Source organism: Myxine glutinosa, chromosome 7 (genome assembly GCF_964187855.1).
Source record: "Myxine glutinosa chromosome 7, kmMyxGlut1.1, whole genome shotgun sequence".
NCBI lineage: Eukaryota > Metazoa > Chordata > Myxini > Myxiniformes > Myxinidae > Myxine > Myxine glutinosa.
Window position 1 is genome coordinate 88,022,526 of NC_136267.1, and position 23,944 is coordinate 88,046,469.

Consider the following 23,944-nt stretch of genomic DNA (forward strand, 5'->3'; position numbering starts at 1 on the left):
AACATAACGTACACTTCTGCAGCCTGTGCAAATCTTCCGGTCTTGGCAAAAATGCGGCCGATATTGTCCAAGGCCCTCGAGCGGAATTCCTCCATGTTGCTGTGACGGCAAAGAACATGCTAGGCTGGTGGCATTGTGTTTGTACTGGAAGTATGTGATGAATACTGTGCTGCAAGAGGAAGGAGCAGATTCCTGCTGGGGCACGCACCTACACTACCATCTTCATCGTTACCCATGGTGTGTGTTTAATGCACTGGGTACATCTACATACGTGTGATGATGATTCATGTTATTATCACTGACAACATAGACTGATTGACCTAGAGTTCCTTGGCCACTTTGCGGTGTCAAAGGTGGGAAAGGTTACAATGTATGAATACAAAAATTGGAAACATCCTTATCAGCACATGGGAAGAAGGATGAGCTCATAAAAGGACATTGATGTTTCCCAACAACGAGCATAAATGTATCCCTTAATCTGTATGATTATTCAAATAAAAATCGATGCTGAAGCTATTAGAAGAAGCAGTATAGCTCGACGAGAAAGGTCAGCATCAGTGAAGCTTTCGCAAAAAAGGTCAAATTTCACGAGAAAATTAAATAATTCTCGTATCCGAATCCATATTCAGATCTTTACCAAATTCGAATCGGTTAGTCCTTGTCACACACACAACCTCTCCACCAAATTTCGTCCAAATCCGTCCATACTTTTTGAGATATCCTGCTATATAGGCTCCACGAGAAAAGTCAGCATCAGTGAAGCTTTCGCCTGGTGTTGGCTTAGCGGTTAGGGCGCAGGCCTGGGATCCTCGGATCCTGAGTTTAAATCCCGGTCTATTGTTGAATTAACGCTGTGGGGTTGACTCAGCCTGTCATCCTTCCAAGGTCCGTAAATTGAGTACCAGCTCACCGGTAATTGGGGTACTGCATCAGCGGCACAAACCCGCTTCCAGAAAAATGATGCAACCAGCAGCAACAGGCTGCATACAAAACAACAGCAACAAGTGAAGCATGTGTACCAAATTGAAAAGAACACAGAGAAAGCCTTATGGTGTTACCGCCCAAAGAAAAGTCTTCACCGAAGCCTATTCGGTGCACGGAATCTGGTCAGGAGGTTTGATGACACATGAAGCATTTGTGACCAGTTGAGGAGTTGACAACCATTATGAAAACAGTTGCTGAGGTCCCATGGGACAAAAACATAATCAGTTAGTGCTCAGTTGAACATGTGAGCAGGAACGTGCTACACCATTACTTGGATTGATAACAAGCATGTTGTTGTCTCACTTATCATGCGGAGCAGTTTCAACAGCTCTCAAATATTAATCCAGACAGGATAGAGCTTATTGAGGGTGAACACCAAAGAGTTGATGTCTCACCAGTGTTCGTCATAAATACGGATGTTGATTATGTGACTGTTAGACCAGAGTCTTATGGATGACGGAGCACATTTAATGATTCTTGAAGCAATGGATAAGCATTCTTGGAGGATATGGGTGACTGAGGTGGGACCTCTGCATTCCTTTAAGGAGACCATCTGGTGTAGATTCATCAAATCCTTTCCTTCGCTCATTCATTTTTCGAAGAAACTGGGTCTGTTGAGCTGGGTACTTGCCCCATCACAAGTACATGTTATGGTTACCTGGTGTAAGGAGCACTCAGGACTTCCCTTAAATAAACAGTCTGCTTCAAGTTGATGATCTTCATGAAGGATCGTGCACCTGGGAGAGTGATAAAGCGGTCAGTAGGCATATTAACGTGATGTGATCACCCAATGTTAACGTGGTCGGTTTCTGGTTATTATGGGTTCCTATTCAGTCACTACCTCTACTAACAGACACACTCTACACCAGTTGCTTGCATCTCTTAGGATGTGCTGAGAGTCTGTTTTCAGATAATTATTTGATTTTTATGCTTTAGTTGAAATGAGATGGTGTAGAATTACACCCTCTGTTGACAACATTCGTCAATCTCCTCTTGTGGGGTCATCTTGCCCTATATGTGCTGATATCCTGCTCCCATTTTTAGCTGCATGCATTTCCCAGCTATTTACACTGCAAAGTGGCTAAAGAGACATTACTGACCACATGGGACATCCCATTGCTTCCTGCTCTCCAAGGAGGTGCTTCCAGAAATGGGATGGTGACAATTTCCACTTTTCCATGAGGCAGTTTAGTCTGGATTGGCATGGGTGAGCTACAAAGCAACATACTGTTCCATCGCTAAAGCCAGCTCAGCCTCGTGGTTTTCCATGGCCTCATCGATGTTGCCGAGCTCCAGCAGAGCGTTACCGATGCAGTTGTGCAGGTTAGCCAGCATCTTGTTCCTGGTGGGGAACTCGGCTTCGGACGTTCGCTTCACAAAACACATCACGTGTTGTGCCACCTTCAGGCTCTGCTTGGGTTTACCTTGACGCAGCACTTGCACATACAGGGACACAGGGCGAGATGGATTGCTTCCTGAATGCCACTTTTACCGCACTTAATCTTACCGTTGCCTAATTGTCAATGTTAGAGGGCCTAGCTGTCATTGCATTGTGAAAGCTATACAGGTAAAATACACCTCCTGTCGCATCTCTTTCATCCACAGGAGCATTTTCACTTCATCAGCCTCGTGTGAACTATTCGCTGTGACCTCCGAAATGACAACTGATAGAATAAACCTTTAAATCACATGATTTGTTGCTTACAAAGAGCCTTAAGATGCCAATAGAGCCGGACGGTGATGAAATGCTGACTATAATGAAGTGATGTTGTACGTCGGGTAGAACATACGGTAGTCGATATCCTTCAAACTCCGTAACACGTAGACAGTCGGGTCCTGGTCCAGACTCCGTCCCCTGGATTTCTTCTGCTGGTACACTCGTCTGTTCTCCACTCGGGCGTACATGGGCTTCTGCTGGCGCCAAAATTCCGAGCACAGGTCCAGGTATTCGTGCCCGCTCCTGATGAGGTCCTCGAACTTTTTATCACTCTGAGTTCTGGACCCGGCAAGATCTATGCCACAAGAAGTGGAGATGTTTCACATTGAGAAAACATATTTCACTGCAATTCCTGGTAGGATATCTGCATTCTTATACAGATTATATTCACAGCTTAACGTGGAACTGAATTTATCGCATGATTTGTCAACGACTCAAAATTAAATAATTTATTTTGTAATAATTATATGAATAATAAATAATAATAAATAATATCTAATATATAAATAATAATATATAAATAATAATATCCTGCCAAATCCACCTCAGAATACTGTTTTATTAACTTTCTGTGACGTTGAGTTGCTTCAAATAACTATGTTGAGTTGAACAGGTATTATAAGTATCTAGTTAACTGGTGTATTAGTTGCTGTCGTGTAGTTAACCAGATTTCTGGTGTTTTATGGTGGTATACTGCCATGTGTACCTTTGTTCTTGAGAAGATTGTTCAGAAACTCTCGATCAACGTAAAACTCTTCAAGCAGCTCCCTCTGGACACGCTCGCTGTTTTCTTTTTTGTCTGCATTTCCACCCTACGGAAACTCTGAGTCTTACTCCCATCAACCAAAGGCACCGCCTCCCCCCTTCACCTGGATATTGCAAAGCTTTTACAATGCTTGTATATCATGATGTGTTCTGTGCTGTACATGCATCGTGATGTCCATGTATTCCGTGCATGTATTCTGTGACATATGTACAACAGTGGTGTTACCACTCACCTTAGCCTGCATCTCATGTATTTGCGCATTTCCTTCGTTTTTTCGGCAGAAGTAAGGCAGACCTAAAATGAAAAGAAGTTATTATTACTTCTGCCACCAAAGGTGGAAAGAGGTTAAGTTTTCACCCCCGTCTATCTGTTTGTTACTTGTGAAAATCGAAGATTTTAAAAATATATTGGTTGGTTGAGTTTGTTATTTTGTCTGTCTGTTTGTCAATCGCCTACAGGTCACAATTTTAATAAAATCTCCACGAAACTTCACCAGATTGTAGAGTTGGTCATAGGGAAGAAGCCTATTGTTTTTGAGGTCAAAGGTCATCTTGAGGTCAAATTTCAAAAATTGGCATTTTTCATCTGATTGACTTGAAAATTGAACAGCATTTGCATATTGAGTCACGAAATAGGGAAACCAACTATTTTTGAGGTCAAAAGGTCAAGGATCAACTCACGGTCAAACTTCTAAAATCCTCAATTTTCATCTGAAAATCGTCACTTTTAATCCGATTGACCCAAGCTTTGATTAAGATCGTCAATTTTAATCTTAATGAAATGATCAAACCTTTTTGGGGGGGGGGGGGGGGTCCGGGGTTCGGGAGGGGTGGATTTTGCAAGTATCATGCTCTGCATGACGTCTTCTTGTTTGTTTGTTTTTGTCCGTGAGCAGGATATCTCAAAAAGTTATTGACAGATTTGGACTAAACTTGGTGGATGACTTGGTAGGTGACAATAACAAGCTGATTTGATTTCAGTTAAAGTCCGGATGCAGATCAGGCCTTTCATTAGATACAAATCATGTGTTCAGGCCAGCGGAGGTATGTGCTCTATTGAGTGCCGTTCTAGGATACAATGCTACACAAAAGAGGAAATAAATATACAATTATGATTTAACATACTAAAAAGAATGCATAACACGAAAAATTCGCTATATATAGATAATGGTAAAATATGGTATTGTCCGTGCCAAAGCAGATTCTGAGTGTCTTTCACTCTCTCACCACAGGCAGGTCGATGGTCTTTCTGTCTTCTACCGATTCCGCTCCGGCCTTGCACTGTCTGTGCTATGTCCCCCCGGTATTTCTGCAGGATGCTCAAAATCTGCCAGCAACCCGCTTCTGGTGAAACTGCCAAAATCAAGACTCTCTGCTCATCTTCACTCTTTCAGTCCTCTTTTTCCCCCGCCTTTGGAACAAACTCCCTCACTCTCTTCAATCTCACTCCTACCTCCTGGTCTTCAAAACAGCTGTTCACCACCATTATATCTTTCCCCATACAAAACGATGATCTTTTATACCCCCGTTAATCTACCCCAAAACCCTCCTCCTTTAAATCCCGTTTTCTTTCCTGAAGTCCCTGCAGTGTCCATCATGTTTATCCCGTGTACCCCACCTGGGCCCTCTCTCTCTCTCTGACATATCTCTGGATGTCCCCATTCCCGACTGTAGTTGTGCTTCCCTCTCTCACCCCCTCTTGTGTCCAGTTCCCTTTGTTGTATGTTTTGTGTCTTAGCTCTTATACGAGCCCCGACAACGCATACAAAAAAAGAAAAATTTGACAATATTGACACAAATTAAAAATATATACAAAGAAAAATAGTCACATTCGAAGTGAAAAGGCATATATACCATTCATTAAATAATTTCAATCATAGTGATTAACTGAAATTGTACAATCATAACCATAAGATAAAAGAAGATAGAGATTAATTTAAAATGGAATGACGCCATAGCTGGATATTTACTCTAATTCATAATTAAATTCAGTGACACGTAGTCCGAGAGTTTCAGCAAAAGCATCAAACAATCCTTAATGTAAGGTTATCTATCTTGAGGTACAAATAGGACATCGCGTGAAAAGCATCAAACAATCCTCAACATAAGGGTGTCTACTATGAGGTACAAATAGGATGGATGTCATGTGGTACAGGCGCCATTTTGGAAAACCAAATTGACCTCTATATCTCCGAAACTGCACCATGGAAAAACCTGAAACATAACTCATTGTAAAGAACTCCGCATGTGGAATAAGTGTTGTTAACAATGACGTCATTGGTGCCTTCATTGTGACGTCCTAATTCGACAAATACAACACTTAGTCCGATCAGTTTGAAATTTATTGAGCGTGATCGATGCAACAATTATATTGGAGAATGTAAATTTACGACGTCATTGGTCATGTGGTCTGGGAGCCATATTGGATCAAGGAAAGAAAACCATAAAAACCAGAAGAATTGGCTCGCACCAAACCGGCTGCATTGGGTAAGTATTCTATGAATACCATATTGTTGTTGTTGTTGTTGTTGTTGTTGTTGTATAGCCCTGGATAAACTCTCCCAAGGCATGGAGATAACTGATCAATTTCCCAGGAGGGACCCAGAGATCCCCCACATCAAGGATGGTATACCCCGCCTTCACGAAGTCTGGACCACGACAGAGTTTGAGGAAGTTCGAGAGAGATGAGACACAGAGAAGAAGACTTGCGCTGACAAGATCTGACCATGACTGTGCTGCCCTGACAAATCCGGGTAGATGGGAAGAATGGAGAAGATTTGCCACTAACTTGCGTTGGGGGGGTACAACCACCCTGAAGTGGCATCCCCGATAGTTGCTGGTCGAATTCACGAGAGGAAAACATTAATTGACAAACATTTCTTGTGATTCGGATGCATATTGTTACCCTAGGCCTATTCGTTTAACTCAGTGATTACAGGAAGTTGTGAATCGGGATTAACTTTGCGCGAGACTCAGAGTGAGATTATCAACGTATTTATTGCGACACACCTTACTATTCACTTCACTTCCGGTGCTGTCACAACTCGCTACGTCGCTAATCATTGCCAGGAACGCAACAGGTCCTAGTTTGATTCCCTGGGGGCATACCTGAGTAATTACATGGGGCATGGACAAACCCAATAGAGACAAACCCCAGAGGTTGGCATCTCATTGGAAGGGGAGCGGGTATATGAGGGCAGTAGGAGAGATTTCTCCCTAAAAGTGCCCCACTGACTGCGGGCAGAAAAGTGTCACCACGAGATGGTGATGGATGCTGCCTGGGTTTCATCATAATCCTGACAAGGGACCATGGAGTAAAGATGCTATGATATGGAACACCTGAAAATGCTCCGAAGATGAAGCTTCAAAACTCACGTTTTGGTCCTTGAAAAGAAAACCGAACTTTACGAAGTAAATTACGAAGACATCTAGTCGCCAATAAAGCAACCGATGAAGGAACTTGTGTGAATCGTAATGTAGATGGGGACATGATAAATGATGACATTACTGATGAAAAGACTTACTCCCCACTGCATTGTCGATGGTTTCTTGAACCTTTTGGATGCCCAGGCGGAAGGCAGGTTTTTTTGGGTGTAACTTTTGCCCAGAATGGAAACACACCAGGGCCATTTCAAACTCGCCCATGGCGTACAGGACCTCAGCTTTCTGTAGCTCCCCCTGCACGAAGCATCATCATCATCACCATCATCATCATCATCATCATCATCATAAAAATAATCGTCATCATCATCATCATCATCATCATCATCATCATCATAAAAATAATCGTCATCAACATTACTTGACAGAGTGCAGACATGTTTGTTATTCCCCATTTGCCTCTCTAGCTGTGTGATTGGCCCAAAACAGAAGTTCAGATCGTTTGTTTGTATGTTTGGAGTTCTCCTCGAGAATGCCTGATTCATGATGCTCAGAACCCAGGATAAAATTCCATATACTCTGTTAATTTGTCCATTGTCTCCTCATGTCCTTGTAATTCAGGTAAAAATACTCTCTGCTCACCTTCATTCTTTCATTCCTCTTTTCTCCATCTTTTCTACCCCTGTTAATTCACCCCAGATCCACTTTTCTGGAATACCGACTTCTTTCCTGGAAGTCCTAGCTGTGTCCATGTGTTTTTTTTTTTTTTTACCTCTCCCACCCCTCACCCCCCTTCCCATGCCTCCTCCCCCCAAGCCCTCTATCTCCCACAGATCTCCCGATGTCCCTGTTCTCAAATGTTGTACTTGTGTGCTTCCCTCTCTCTCTCCCCATCTTGTCTCCCGCTCCCTTTATTTAGTCTTATGTGTTCGTTTGTTTTTTTGTCATTAATGTTAACTCTTACACGAGCCTCGATCTTGTATACAAAAAAAGAAAAGAAAATACAACGATGTGTCCTAATTGATGTCTTTGTCCTGCACGTGATTTAGATACAAGCTTTTCTATGAACCTTAGATCGATGCTTTAAAATGTTGGCAGGTGTTCCCTTGCTGCCAGTCGTGGTGTAGCAAAGTGGCTGATGGTCACCTTTCAAGTTTTTTGTATGCAGAGTCGAGGCTCATGGAGGAGCTAGAACAAAGAATCGACCAGGAAATAATAGACTAGAAAGAACAGTAGAAGGGAAGGAGGGGACACACCAACAGCAAGGTAGAGGACAAAATAGAGGGAGACCTGGAGGTATAAAGGACATGGATAAGAGTGAGAGCAAGGGGAGGAGGAAGAAGGGGGTGAACAAGCCGGATACAGGTGCAAACACTTTGTCACAGAAGTGGAAGGAAAAACTGGGGAAGAAGCAGAAATGGAACAAAAAAATTGAACAGGAGGAGGGGAAACCCAGAAAGAGGTGGACCTAGGGAGGGGTAATGAGGGTAGAAAAGATCATGGTTTTAGATTGGGGACGATCTGAGATGGTGGGGAACATCTGTCTTGAAGACCTGGAGGGCAGAATGAGATTCAAGAGAAATTGGATGTAGTTTCCACAGGTGGGGAAAAAGAGGAACGAATGAGTGGAGGTGAACAGTGATTCTGGATTTTGGGAGTTTCACCAGAAGGGGCTTGATGGTGGACCGCAAGTGCCCTGCAGAAGGGAGACAAAGCAAGAAAAGAGTAGAGGGTGCAAGACCAGAAAGGAGGTGGTGGAAGACAGAGAGACCATTGACCTGTCTGTGATGGGAAGTGATAGACCCATAGACTCAGCTTCAGCACAGGTGATTCCAATGATTTTTAAGGCCTTGATTTCGACAGCGTCAAGATGAGCAAGGTGTGAGGCAGTGGGAGCCAGCCCAGAGGGAAGAGCAGTACTCCATCAAGCTGTGGATGAAAGCGTTTTAGGTGGATAGGAGTTCAGGTGTGCCAAGGATAGATTTTGTACGGTGGATACCCAGTTGGTGACTGGCTTTGGAGGCCAACTTTAAAATGTGATTTGCCCAAGAATGATCAACACTGAGAGTGAGACCAAAGAGGTTTTGTGAATGAAATTCTTTGAGAGGAATGTTAAGAAAGTAGATGGGAGGGTTTGCTGTATGGACATTTCGTTCTCTTGAGTGCAGGTGAGCATTCTCGTTCTCTATGGCTTTCTTTTTCTTTCACCATGGCAAACTCTTGCAGCTGTTCTCACCTTGCGTCATTTATAACAAAGATAATTAAAGTAACCATCGTGTTAAGTTCGCACCTTTCCTTTTTATACGTTGATTTGATTTATATTAGTAACAATTGTGTAATAGTCTGCTCGAGAGATATTGCTTCTTTGTTTTATCTGGGTTTCCACTCTCGACCTGACGATACATGTCATATGGTACAATATGATAGTAATTTTGCACATTTTAAATAGATGATTAGGAAGGCATGCCTTACTGATGATGCCATCTTCATGTAAGTCCTTTGCCACTTCAGTAGTTCATACACTTTGTATAAAGTATCAATTCTGCTGCATCAACATTCTCACTTGAAAGAGTAAAACCTTCAAAGTCTTCAGGTTGCTCAGTGTCATCGAACATGGTAAGTGGCCATAAGTTATGCCATGCAATTTTGAATGGTGGTTGTGTTTTTGAATATTGAATCCCATGCGACTGCCCAAATCCACCTCTTGATGGTGAAATGGTGAACTCCTTCTTAATAGTTGCCATCACACCAGCAGATGAATTGGTATTAAGCAGATGACGCATTAATATATCTATATATATTTTTAAATATTTTTTTTGAAGTTCGAATTTTTCAGATTTTGGGATATTTTGCATTTTTAAATTTCGGATTTGAGAGTTTTCGCTCTATCTATATATTATTATATTATACACTATATATATATATATATATATATATATATATATATATATATATATATAGATATATATATATATATATATATATTGTTGCGGATATGAGATTGGCCTCCATCCATATCCGCTTGTAAATATTCCCCTATTTCCCCAATACTTCCCAACTATCCCCAATCCCCCATTCCCTAGTCCCATTTTCTGTAAACAACACTCTGTAGACCCGACCTTCCCCTATTTCCCCCAATTAAATGTCGCATCCAGGTCCACCGCATCTCACGTAGACAACTATAGGACATCTTGCTAGTTATTCTTAGTCTATGTCAGTTAAGGACTCGTTTCCATTAATTCTGACTCTTCGTTGCACCAGAATGTGATTGTATGGCACCGTTAGAAAGTTTAGGACCTCCCAATACCTCCCCGCAGCTCTCCCTCATGGTACAACAACAACAACAACAACAGCGGCGGCGGCGCGGGGAGTGTGCGTCCTCACTCCGGCTTGGTTAGCCGCCATTGAACATGTGCTCCGACGGGGTTACCACGCAGGGGCTCGCTGTCAGCTCCTCGTCAAGGGCGGAGCCCGGTAACCCCCCGCACCCAATAGAAGCGGCGGACCGATTCCATCTGGGGCGGAGCTAACGAGCCGAGGGCGTGTCACTCCCCGCTATGCATGCGCAGGAAGAGGGAGGTGACGTCAGATGCGCCCTCAGCTTGGAGAGAGAAGATGCCACCTCCGAGCGCTGAAATACCTCCCCGCATCTCTGGACCGGACCGTGTTGATTCTGCCCCTGAGCCAAGGTGCACCTTGTGCTATCGACTGCCTGTCCTTCCTTGCCATCAATCCCTGTGTAAGTCAGTCTTGTCCCGTTTGTCTGTGGTCTGTCGGGGATAGATAAGACTGTGTCTAAGTGCCCATCTTTTCTGTGCTTTACCTCTTACCGTGTAATCTACCCGTTTCTGCATCACCAATTATATCCTCCTCCGGAGGTCTTGAGAACTGTACCCCCTTGTGTCGTTTCATTAATCCCAGCCGTTGTGTCCTTTCCTTCATTGATTTAGCATAGCGCGATTTGGTCAACGTCAGGCGGGATCGGGTTCTAATCGGGGAGTAACTGTTCGGACGCGGTAATACCAAACCGCTCGGTAAACTAACATATAAAACCGCGTCTGTAACAATTGGTGTCGGGAAGTGGGATTGGACCCGAAGCGCGCTTCACGCGCTCGAAATTATTAACGGCGAAATTTGATTTTGTTTTACAAAAATAAAAACCCGAATTTTGAAAGTCGCGCTATGGCGGATCAAGACGGCTGGGTTCCGGTAGAGGAGAGTGAGGCAGGGTCGATCCAGGACCAAATTGAGGGACAAGAGGAGAGCGAAGCAGTGAGGGCGGCAGGTTTGCAAAATGGCGCCTCGCACATGGCTGCGGCGGCCGCACCCGCTGCACAAGTGGGAGGGATGGCCCAAATGCAGGCCCTCATGGAGCAATTTATGGCGCAAATGCAGGCGTCCCTCAAACTGCAGAGTGAGCAATTGGGGGTAATGGGGTCCAATAGCGAGAAATTGAGGGAGGACATGGGGTCCAATAGCGAGAAATTGAGGGAGGACATGGGGGCCAATAGCCAACGGTTAGAACAAAGGATGGGGTCCAATAGCGAGAAATTGAGGGAGGACATGGGGGCCCAGATCGGAGGGTTAGGGAGTAGAATAGAGGGATTAGACAATAGATTAGGGGAAATACAGGATGGGTTAATGGGGGTAGAAAACAGAATGGCCGCTCAAGAGAATCAAATGGAAGGGATGCAAAAGGGGTTAGAGGGGTTAGAAAACAGTATGGAAGGCAAATTGAGGGACATGAGGGACCAAGCGGAAAGGGAAGTTAAACAAATGGGGCAGCAGATAGAGGGGGTCAGAATGGGGGTAGAAACTAAATTGGATGCTCACAGGGAGGAAATGGAGCAGATGAGGGTGGCATCTGGGCAGGAGATGCAAGTGATGGGAGAAGAGATCAGAAGAGGGGTGAGTGAGGAGGTCGGAGGAGTGCGCGAGGAGGTGAGGCACTGTAAGGAGCGCATGGAGAAGGAGGTGAGAAAGGGGACTGTAAAATTGCAAGGTGGTATAGAGGAGTTGACGCTGGGAGTAGAACAACTGACAGTGGGACAAAAGGAGTTGGGGGACCAGGTAAAGAAGAACACAGCGGTAATAGAGGGTTTAAAATCGACACACAAGGAGATGAAAAAGGACGTAGGGGTAATTAAAAGAGAGTGTCAGACGGTACATGAGGACCTGACGAGGAAAATGAACAAAGTGGTAGAGGTGATGGAGGGTAAAGCGCGGGAGGTGCGGGAGCACATAGAAAAAAATAAGGTGGAGTTAGAGGAAGAACTTAAGGGGGCACACGAGGAGATGAAGGAGGTGAAGCAGAAATTAGAAGAAGTGGAAGAAGGGGTGAGCGAAATTAAGAAGCGACGGAGAGAGGATAAGAAAGAGATAAAGGAGGAAGTAAAAGAATTGGTCCAAAGTCTGTGTTCGGATCGTGATGATGTGCTCATTAACCGGATGAGGGATTCGCAGGTGATGGAGGAGAAGTGAAGAGGAAGAGGACCCGGTGTAAGTGGTGACCAATATGGTCGTGCGTATGATGCGCCAGGTGATTTAATGAGCTTGGGGGTCGAGATGGACCCGGGTGTTCGTGAGAGGCCGTTGGTGAAGTGTGCGACAGGTCTGGTGTGCGAAAAAGGAGGTGTGCGAGAAAGTCCGACTCTGGGGTGTGTGAGGAAAAAGTGCGTGCCAAGGAGTGAGGGTGCAGTTGAGAGTGAGTCGGTCGTAGCGCGTGTGCGAGGGAGCACATGGAAGCGCGTGGTGAGGAGTGTTACGGAGGGTGTAAAGGGAGAATGCACGCCTGTGGTGAGTGTTACAGAGGATGTAACGGGAGAGGGTGTGCGAGAAAGATGTGTGACGGACAGGTGCATGGGGAAAGAGTGCGCTGTCAAAAGTAAGGAAGAGTGTACACCTGTGGTGAGTGTTACAGAGGGTGTAACGGGAGAGTGTGCGCGAGAAAGGTGTGTAACGGACGGGTGCATGAGGAAAGAGTGCGCTGTCGAGAGTAAGGGTGAGTGTGCTGTCAAGAGTGGAGGTGAGAGTAGTAAGAGTGACACGGAGCGTGAGTTGGTTGTGACAGGTGAGAAAGGAAGCACACCTGGAATGGTAGAGCGTGTGTGGGAATGCACGCTGGAATTGGTAGTGAGGCACGTGGTTGGGTGTGCGAGTGAGGGCACACCTGTGATTGTCACAGAGGAGGTGACCGAGGAGGGGGCGCGAAGAGGTGTGTTGTTGAGGTGTGCGACCAACGAATGTGTGCCAAAGTGTTCGGTGGTCAGGTGTGTGACCAAGGCTGTGAGTGGAATGAGTGTACCGAGGTGTGTAAGGAAAGGTACGAGGAGCATGGGAACAGCTGGAGGTATGAGCAAGAAAGGGGTAGCATATGCTTGTAAGCATCCAGGTGAGGCATCGACGGTAACCGGGTTAGCGGTTAGAGCGACTTTTAGCCGAATCGGGCCCTCGGTGCGTGCCGGGCTTCGCGTGCCGCGAGAACCAGCGGGGATCCGAGCCACGGCGGGTTCGAAAGGACCGCCGTACGCGATCCACGCTGGGCCTCGCTTTGAACGGCCGCGTCCGTGCTCCACTAGGCGGAGCGGGCAGCCCGATAGGAAGGGTCGTCATGGCGACCACTTTCTATTGAGACGTGCCGGCAGGTCGAGATCGGGACATTGGATGGCTCCACGCCGAGGTGGTGTGTGGGATCTCGGCCCGGGTAAGCCCCCGTCCCTGCCACAAATGCGGGACGTATCCAGCCGCTGGCACCAAACAACCCGCATTCCTGGCTTGGCTGTACGAAGCCGAGCAGTAGAAGTGAATTGGCGCACCGAGAGGCATTAGTAAGTAGACTGTAATGATGAGGTTAGTGTTTTGGACCCAAAATTAGAGAAAAAACAAAATTTGATGATTGGGAAAGGATTGGCAGTAATGATTGGCAGATGATGGGTAGTGATTGGCAAATTTTTGATTTGTTGAAATTTGATGTGCAAAATTGGTAGTGGGAGATGCCCGATGTGGTGGGATGGCAACTCTGTCATCCCTCACAAGAGGGGGGGCAAAGGAGCACTAGGTTTATGGGGTGTATGGCAGTGAAAACTAGCCCGGGTGGGTTAGGATATTGATAGGGATCTAGCGAAGATGACATTAGGTAACGTTAAGATTAGTTAGTGACAAGGATACCTGTAGTGGGGACGCAGGTAGATTAGTGTGGATTATAATGACGAGGGAGCGCAATATTTTAAAGGGGCGACTGGGAAGCGCAAGTTTCAGAGGGGAGTAGTTAGATGAGATGATGCCGTGTGGTTGAGAATTGAACAGGTGTGATTGCACAGGTGTGCAACTGAACAGGTGTGTGGAGCAGTGTATGAGTAGTGAGTGTTGTGGATCAGCGCGAATGCGCTTGGGGGAGAGAAGGGTGCAGGCGGCACCAAGTATGAGAGCACAGGTGTGCAAGTACAGGTGTGTGGAATACATGGAGTAAGTGGTACGGAGTGGTGTGCATGGTGCGAAGGTGTGGATGGGGGAAGAGTGGACCCCTTTCACGAGTACCCGGGGCGGGTAGTGTAAGTGTTAGGTAGAGGGTATAGGTAAATTGTGGTTGGATATTGGCATTTGTGGTGCGGATGCAGAATGGTATGTGGATGGGTGCATTAGTGTTGTGGAAATGGCTGGGCGTGTAGCCTGTTAGTGTGTGTAGTTGGTTTGGGCACTCCACCACTGTGAGGATGTCGGCCAGGTGAGGCCGCAGGTGGGCTCTGGGAGCCATAGTGTCAGTGGGTGCCTGAGGATCCCGGGTGTGGATCGGGCAGCCCGTGCCAGAGAGGGCACTGAGGGGGTGAGAGTGCGAGAGGGCCTTCCCCAGTTAGTTAGGTTAGGGTGAGGAGCAGGTAAGCTCGGGTGGCAACTACAGTGGTTGAGGTGTGCAGGTGGGTAGACCTGCTGGGAGAGCTACACGTCACAGCCCAGAAATTGTGCGAGAGCACCGAGTGTTGAATCGGGGGAGTGAGACCCCAAATTGAGAAGCACCACAGTTTGGTCAATGGGAATTGGTTTTTAGAACCCATAGTGTAAGTTGGCCAATGGATTGGCAGGGAAAGACCCCGGGTAATGTGAAGTTGTTAAAGTCATTTAGGAAATAGTTAGGATTGATGAACCTGTCGCACCATACGCAGCCACTTACCTGAGGTGATGATGATGACTCCACACCTGTGTTCCTTTGTTTTGTGTTGCAGGAAGGGAGAATTGCTGTTTGGATTTGTGAGACGCATCACGACGTGGATGAGACATTGGGGTGATTCCATCTCTCCCTCCTTAGGAGGGACTGATGATGAATTGGTGATGGCAAATTTTGATGTTGAGTTGGAGATGGCAAATTTTGATGTTGAGTTGGAAATGGCAAATTTTGATGAGAGTTGGAAATGGCAAATTTGATTGGTTAGGAGGGAGAAAAGACGAATTTGGTTTATGGGAGGAACGGGGAAGACAGTAGGGACGTTTGTTGATGTGTAAAGTAGATGTTTATGGGTAGTGTTGTGTTTTGTGGATACAGTAAGGGGTAAGGGAGGGGCAATGTAGGTTACCTGGTGGGGGGGGGGGGGGCGTACGGTAGGAACGTACCTGTCTCACCTGGTTCCCATGTGCCCCCAGGGTGCATCACCTTGTATTGCGTGCACTTTTGCGCCCTTACCACCTTACTCACTTGTCTACTTCTTTTGTCTCCCACCTCCGAGGATCTGGCTTTGGGGCAGAGAGAGAGGAGAGAGAGGTGCTGGCTCTGCAGTTGTGGGCCTGTACTTTCGCTGCTTGCTGCCTGGATCGATACACCATATGGACCGCAATTTTTGTGGCCGCCCCCCATGGACCGCAGTTCTTTTGCGGGCAAGCACCACCCGTGGATGGACCTCTGGGTCAACGTGGCACCTATGCCATAGAGGTGAACCACTATAGTTGGCCCCCTGACGGCCACAATTTAGAAATGGATGCGGTTGGCGCCTTTCTTTATTTCTAGGGAAGCCAGAAGGCCAAGTGCTCCAAGAAGGCAAGACCAGCGGCAGAACATCGGCCGGCTGCGACACCACCGGTGATTATTGAACACTTTATTGGTGCACCGGATGGTGCTGACTGTATGTATGGGGTGGTGCTTTTGGTGCTTGGAAGGGGTGCTCTGCACATTATTAAAGGCCGTAGGGCCACAGGGCACTCGTGGGTTGGTGTATCGATGCTGGCATGCGTGCTCTCTCTATGCATAACATCTGCATGTGTTCCTCAAAGAACAGGTCCTGGATCGTAGTGTAAATATCAGTCTTGTGTAAATAATGCTCCCTACCGGCTGTATGTTTAGTTTGAGGATTCTTTCCGCGATTCGGTTATCCTGTGGGTGTGTTTCTGTGAGGAGAAGGGTGCAATGTCGCAGGGGGACATATTTACTCATTTGTGAACATCTGTAAAACTGTCGCACTCAGGGTTGAGTTAATAGTAGAGGGAACTACATCTGAGTGCCACACTAAAGTAAGTAAAAATTTATCGGGTCGGGACGCCCCGAGGTAGAGAAGGGTGCAATGTTGCGGATATGAGATTGGCCTCCATCCATATCCGCTTGTAAATATTCCCCTATTTCCCCAATACTTCCCAACTATCCCCAATCCCCCATTCCCTAGTCCCATTTTCTGTAAACAACACTCTGTAGACCCGACCTTCCCCTATTTCCCCCAATTAAATGTCGCATCCAGGTCCACCGCATCTCACGTAGACAACTATAGGACATCTTGCTAGTTATTCTTAGTCTATGTCAGTTAAGGACTCGTTTCCATTAATTCTGACTCTTCGTTGCACCAGAATGTGATTGTATGGCACCGTTAGAAAGTTTAGGACCTCCCAATACCTCCCCGCAGTTCTCCCTCATGGTACAACAACAACAACAACAACAACAGCGGCGGCGGCGCGGGGAGTGTGCGTCCTCACTCCGGCTTGGTTAGCCGCCATTGAACATGTGCTCCGACGGGGTTACCACGCAGGGGCTCGCTGTCAGCTCCTCGTCAAGGGCGGAGCCCGGTATCCCCCCGCACCCAATAGAAGCGGCGGACCGATTCCATCTGGGGCGGAGCTAACGAGCCGAGGGCGTGTCACTCCCCGCTATGCATGCGCAGGAAGAGGGAGGTGACGTCAGATGTTCCCTCAGCTTGGAGAGAGAAGACGCCACCTCCGAGCGCTGAAATACCTCCCCGCATCTCTGGACCGGACCGTGTTGATTCTGCCCCTGAGCCAAGGTGCACCTTGTGCTATCGACTGCCTGTCCTTCCTTGCCATCAATCCCTGTGTAAGTCAGTCTTGTCCCGTTTGTCTGTGGTCTGTCGGGGATAGATAAGACTGTGTCTAAGTGCCCATCTTTTCTGTGCTTTACCTCTTACCGTGTAATCTACCCGTTTCTGCATCACCAATTATATCCTCCTCCGGAGGTCTTGAGAACTGTACCCCCTTGTGTCGTTTCATTAATCCCAGCTGTTGTGTCCTTTCCTTCATTGATTTAGCATAGCGCGATTTGGTCAACGTCGGGCGGGATCGGGTTCTAATCGGGGAGTAACTGTTCGGACGCGGTAATACCAAACCGCTCGGTAAACTAACATCTAAAACCGCGTCTGTAACAATATATATATATATATATATATATATATATATATATATATATATATATATATATATATATATATATATATATATATATGTTGGAACCCATCTGTGGATCGATGGGTCTGACCCGTTTGCGGATCCGCAGATGGGCGACCCATCTGTGGATGCACGAGAAATGACAATGCAGACCCATCGGCCGATGGGTCTGCGCCATCTGCGGATGTGTTGTTCACCTTGAAGGAATGTGTATGCATCAATGGTGGATGAGTATGTTTATTTGAACCTAAAAATAAGCAATTGATGTCATAAATGTTTATAAAGCAGGCCGTGACATGTGGTTTGTCAATAACCGTTTGTCGATAAGATAAAAATAAGATAATGTCGCTCCATTTAAAAACGCTGGTCTACTTCGCTGGTGGCACTGGCAGACTCAGCTCTCCATTGTTTATATAGCAATTCCTGACATGCCTTAATCACCCCAAAGCTAAAGATGAAGGTGTGGCTTCGTAATTGGGGCATTGTCAATTATATAAACACAATAACGCATTATGTGATTCTATGAGGCCCTCAGTGTGATTCTATGAGGCCTATGTGATTCTATGAGGCCCTCAGCGATTGGTCTGACCCGTTTGCGGATCCACAGATGGGTCGCCCATCTGCAGATCCGCAAACGGGTCAGACCCATCGGCCGATGGGACCGATCCACAGATGGGTTCCAACATATATATATATATATATATATATATATATATATATATATATATATATATATATATATATATATATATATATATATATATACCGATGAATGTGTTAGTTTTGCGTTGAGTAGGATAATGACAATTAGGTGTCCTTATGGCGCTTTGGGTGTCATTGGCGCCGAAATACCACGAGGCAAGCCTGAACAAGTCGACCGAGGCCGAAGGAAGGCGGAGGAGGAGCCGTCGGTAAGCGCGAGTCGCCAATCAGGGCTCGAGGGGAGTGACTTACCACTGCGGCAAGAGGCGGGGTTTGGAACATTCGAGTCGGGCTAGGGCGGGGCAATATAACCCTGTGCCCAGAGCCCCCTATATATATATATATATATATATATATATATATATATATATATATATATATATATATATATATATATATATATATATATATACTAGCAGAAGTACCAGGCATTGCCGGGCGGGGGAGGGGAGGGGGAGGGGGAAGGGGAGGGGAGGGGAACGGGGGGAGAGCGAGCCCCTTGGTAAAGCGAGCGATTTTTTTTTTCATAGCGTCATAGCGTCATAGCGTTCATAGCGTCATAGCGTTCATATCGTTCATAGCGTTATAACGTTCATAGCGTCATAGCGTTCATTGCGTTTCATAGCATCATAGCGATTGTTTTTTTCATAGCGTCATAGCTGTAGTGAAATTATACCGAAGGTGAACCCAGGGAGTGCTCGCTTATCCCACTAAAAGGGGCGTCTATAAGACCCGGGACAACCGGGGCGCACGGACACTCCAGCGGCACTTACTGTGACATAGTCCTGTAGTTTGAATGGTATGTACGCCCCTATATGCTGCGCTTGTTTTGTATTACCTATTGATATCAGACATTGCCCATGTAATACTCTGATTCTAATGTCTGTTGCATGAATGTATTTTTACAGGATGTTACTTCAGATCTAAATGATATTAAACCTACCCAAAGGTCAAGTCGTGTCTGTGCTTGATTTTCACGACATTTAATATCATTTAGATCGACGAAATGACTGAACACAAGATGATCATGGTACCGATTCTCGGTGCCGACGCTCAAGCCGAGGGGTCGGGATCGGAGTTCGCCCACTAGCTCAAAACGCTGGAGAATTACTTCGCCGCTCACGAAACAGAGCCCACCGCCGCGGTGAAGCTGTACATGTTACAGTCGAAGGTCCATCACAGCGTTTACCGGAGCATTGCTCAATTTGAGACGTACGCTACGGCTCTGGCTGAGCTAAAGCGACTATACGTAAAGACACGGAGCGCCGTGCACGGCCGGCATCAACTCTCCCAGCGGTGACAACAACCATCGGAATCGATCGATCGCTACGCGCAGGAGCTGCGTTACCTATTGGCGGACTGCGTCCAAGAGGTTCGGACCCATGAGCAAGTCCAGGATGACCTTCTCCGAGATTCTTTCGTCTCCGGAATTAATTCTTGAGTCTTGAGGCTCCGACTCTTGGAGACCGCGGAGCTGACATTTACGGAGGCACTACGGCTGGCACGCGTCTTTACAGATGCCCGTGAACAATCCACCGCTTATGACCACCCACGAGTCGTGGCGGGGACTTCTCAACTCGCGCGACCGGAGAGGGTTACCGCCGAGGATATGGGGGAGGACCCGACCACCACGGCCGAGACTCTGGGTGCTCCTGAAGCGGACTCCGCTTCCGGCCTAACTGCTGCTGCCGCTGCCCGGCCACGGCCTGACCGGTACACGAAGTGTTATTTTTGTGGGAATCGGCAGCACCCTCGATCTGAATGCCCGGCTCGGGAGGCCATATGCCATCTGTGCTCCACCAAGGGCCATTTTGCAAAGGTCTGAAGGAAGGCCGCACGGGGCACGTGCCCCCGCGCGACCTTGAATGGGCTTATCGCTGAGCCAACAGATCGAGCACCGGACGGGGCGCCTCACTCGGCTTTGATGAGCAGACCTCCTTTTCGCGGGCCTCTGGCTGCACACACGACCTTGGTGAGATACACCGGGCCGCCGAAACAAATGGCACGAACGCGACCGGCCGCAGAGCGACCGACCTTGACTGGCGTTCGAACGCCTTCTTCAAACAAGCGACATGCTCCTGGAAACTCCTCTTGATGTGCGGCAAACGCAGCATGTGACTCGAGCGCCATCTGACGGCGGCTCTTACGAATTACATGCACTCACTCTGGCATATGAAACTGCAGATGGCAGTGATCCTTCTCGCGTGACTCGAGCGCCATCTGGCGGCGGCTCTTACGACTTACACGCACTCACTCCAGCATATGAAACTGCAGATGAGCCAACTATGCGCTTGTCACGAGGATCCTCCACGGGCTGCCCGAACGACCGGCAAACTGCAGCCGGCGTGGGAACGTCCTCTGACAGTGGGTATTACGATTTATATGCTCCTGCTGAGGCCCAACCTGTCGACGATGCCCGGAAGATTGCAGCCGGAGTGGGATCCACTCGCGAGGCGCGATCTTCTCACCCGGCCGGTACAATACCTGCCGGGTCTGCCGGCCTTGCGCAGGCCATCATTCCGCTCAAGGTCGCGGGCGTTTTTGCGCAAGCTTTGATTAACACGGGGTCTACGGATAGTTTTATCGATCAACGACTAGTGCATCAACATGGGTGGCCGGTTCTCGGGACAACACGACGGATCTTCATGGCCTCCCAAGGACTTCGGTTGAGCACAAAAGGGGCATGTCGATTGAAACTTGTGATAAAGGGACGCACGTTCCCCGATGTGTATCTCATGGTATTACCTGCTTTATGCGACGACGTTCTGTTAGGACTTGATTTCCTTAAGCGACATGGACGTTTGGAAATAGACTTCGGTGGGCCGGACACGCTTGCTGTGTGCGCCCTCGCTCAGATGGACGTGGAGCCTCTCTCGCTGTTCCCCAACCTGACCACTGATTGTACCCCTGTAGCCGTAAAATCGCGGCGCTACTCTCGCGCAGACGCGCAATTCATTGCGGAAGAAACAGTCCAGCTCTTAAAGGACGGTATTATAGAACCCAGTAGGTCGCCGTGGCGGGCCCAAGTCTTAGTGGTGCGAAGTGAGGCCCACCGCCGGCGCATGGTAATCGACTACTCACAGACGATTAATCGTTTTACCCAGCTGGATGCCTACCCCTTACCGGGGTTGAATGCCCTGGTACGCCAGGTGGCCCTGTATTCCGTTTATAGCACTCTCGATCTGCATAGTGCGTATCATCAGGTCCCCATCTCTAGGGCTGATCGCGTCTTTACAGCCTTTGAATCGGGTCAGCGGTTGTACCAGTTCACTCGACTCCCTTTTGGGGTAACTAACGGGGTCTCTTGTTTTCAGAGGGCTATGGATGACCTCGTTGCGAAGGAGAACTTGACCGATGTCTTTGTCTATCTGGACAATCTTACAGTTTGTGGGTATGACCAGGAGCATCACGACGCTAATCTGAAGCGCTTCCTCAAGGTCGCGCGGAAATATCGCCTAACCATGAATGCAGCTAAGTGTCGTTACTCTCTATGCACGGTAGATCTTTTGGGGTACACCGTGACCCATGGCTCTGTCTCTCCGGATAAGGAGCGTCTGCGACCTTTGCTCGATATGGCTCCGCCTAGCGATCGGGCTTCGCTGAAACGCGCTCTTGGGCTGTTCGCCCACTACTCAAAGTGGGTGCAAAATTTCTCCGTGAAGCTCCGCCCCCTCGTGGCCTGCGACACGTTCCCCATGGGCCCGGCCGCCATGGCGGCCTTCGAGGGCCTTAAAGCCGACATCGCTGGCGCCGCTGTAGCGACGATTGACGAGAGTGCCTCTTTCGTCTTGGAAAGTGATGCCTCGGATCATGCGATAGCGGCGACTCTCTCCCAAGGGGGACGCCCTGTGGCTTTCTTTTCACGGACTCTCACCTCTGCCGAGCGGAGGCATTCGTCTGTCGAAAAGGAAGCGTATGCGATCATCGAATCAATTCGGCGATGGCGGCCGTACCTGCTTGGGCGGAGTTTCCAAATCGTCACGGACCATCAAAGCATTGCATTTATGTACGACACCTTACATGCTCAGCGCATTAAGAATGAGAAAATCACCCGTTGGCGTATCGAACTCGCCGACTTCTGCTACACCATCAAATACCGCCCGGGGAAGGATAACCTGGTCGCTGACACCTTATCGAGGCCGGCCACTTGCGCGGGGGTTGTAACTTTGGAGGGACTGCGCGTTTTGCACGGCACTATGTGTCATCCCGGGGTGGCGCGTTTCGCGCATTTTGTGCGCAGTGGTAATCTGCCGTACTCGATTGAGGACATCCGCCGGATCTGCCGTGATTGCACTATCTGTGCAGAGCTCAAACCGCGCTTTTACAACCCTCCTATTGGGACGCTGGTTAGGGCTACTAGACCGTGGGAGCGCTTGGCGATGGACTTCAAAGGGCCGCTGCCGGTGTCGAGTAACTCTTGTTAGCTGCTCACTATCGTTGATGAGTATTCACGATTCCCCTTTGCTTATACGTGCAGGGATATGTCGGCTGCCACGGTTATCCGGTGCCTGCAGAATTTGTTTTCTATGTTTGGGTATCCGGCCTACGTGCATACCGATCGGGGTGCAGTGTTCCTGTCTCAGGAGGTAAGGGGCTACTTGCTCCAGAATAATGTCGCTTCGAGCTACACCACCCCGTATCGGCCCCAGGTGAATGGGCAGATCGAACGCTTTAATGGGATTATATGGAGGGCCGTCATGCTAAGCCTCCGGACCCTCGGCCGAGGCCTCGATAAATGGGCGTGGTCGCTACCTGCAGCTCTAAACTCGATCCGGGCTCTCCTATGTACCGCCACCAACCAGACTCCTCACGAAAGACTGTTCGACCACCCTAGAAGCTCGGGTAGTATCCAATCTTTACCCAGCTGGCTCGCTGAGCCGGGGCCCGCCTATCTCAAACGAGCGGTTCGCGCTAGCAAGTACGACCCCCTTGTTGATAAGGTGCGGGTCCTCCAGGCTAATCCCGAGCATGCTCGCGTGTTAACGGCGGACGGCCGTGAGTCTACTGTCTCCATACGCCATCTCGCCCCATGTGGGGACGACGACAGGGATATCGACGAACCCATCTACGAGTCTATGGACCCTACCGAAGCTTCCTCTATGGAACTACTACCGTCACTTCCGTCGTCACCCACTCCCTTGCCAGAAGGCGCTGGGGCGCCCCCTCCGACACCCACCTCTGGCAGCTATTCCGACGCGGGGGACTCCGGGCTTGGAGACGCCGTACCCGGTAGTTTCCGAACACGAACTGGCAGGGTAGTTCGCCGCCCCGACCGCTACGGGTGGACCGACTGACGTGGATTGACGTGACCCATCCGATTATTGCTGACGCTTGCTTGCCACCTGCCGAGCGGCAGTATAGTTCGAGCGGCAGTATAGTTCTAACGGCAGGGAGAATGTAGTGAAATTATACTGAAGGTGAACCCAGGGAGTGCTCGCTTATCCCACTAAAAGGGGCGTCTATAAGACCCGGGACAACTGGGGCGCATGGACACTCCAGCGGCACTTACTGTGACATAGTCCTGTAGTTTGAATGGTATGTACGCCCCTATATGCTGCGCTTGTTTTGTATTACCTTGTAGCGGTTACCGCTGGATGCACACAATCGCCTTGCACCGGCCAGAACACGGCCAGACGCGCCTCTCCCGGGCATGCCCGGACTCACTGTTCCCGGGCACGCCCGAACCTCCCGGGCACGCCCGGTCTCGTCTTTCCCGGGCATGCCCGCTCTCGCCTTTCCAGGGCT

At 48.3% G+C, this 23,944-nt stretch overlaps 1 protein-coding gene across 1 annotated transcript in view; it reads right to left on the minus strand.

Moving 5' to 3' along the window:
• The window catches only part of LOC137431391 (outer dynein arm-docking complex subunit 4-like), a 53,799-nt gene that overhangs the window by 12,472 nt on the left and 17,383 nt on the right, over positions 1-23,944 (minus strand). The window contains exons 3-8 of the mRNA XM_078781199.1: positions 6,991-7,144; positions 3,700-3,761; positions 3,408-3,513; positions 2,738-2,996; positions 2,213-2,455; positions 13-99 (exon numbers count right to left, since the gene is read on the minus strand). Of these exons, the coding sequence (XP_078637325.1) occupies positions 13-99; positions 2,213-2,455; positions 2,738-2,996; positions 3,408-3,513; positions 3,700-3,761; positions 6,991-7,144 (911 nt within the window). The remainder of the gene's footprint in view (positions 1-12; positions 100-2,212; positions 2,456-2,737; positions 2,997-3,407; positions 3,514-3,699; positions 3,762-6,990; positions 7,145-23,944) is intronic.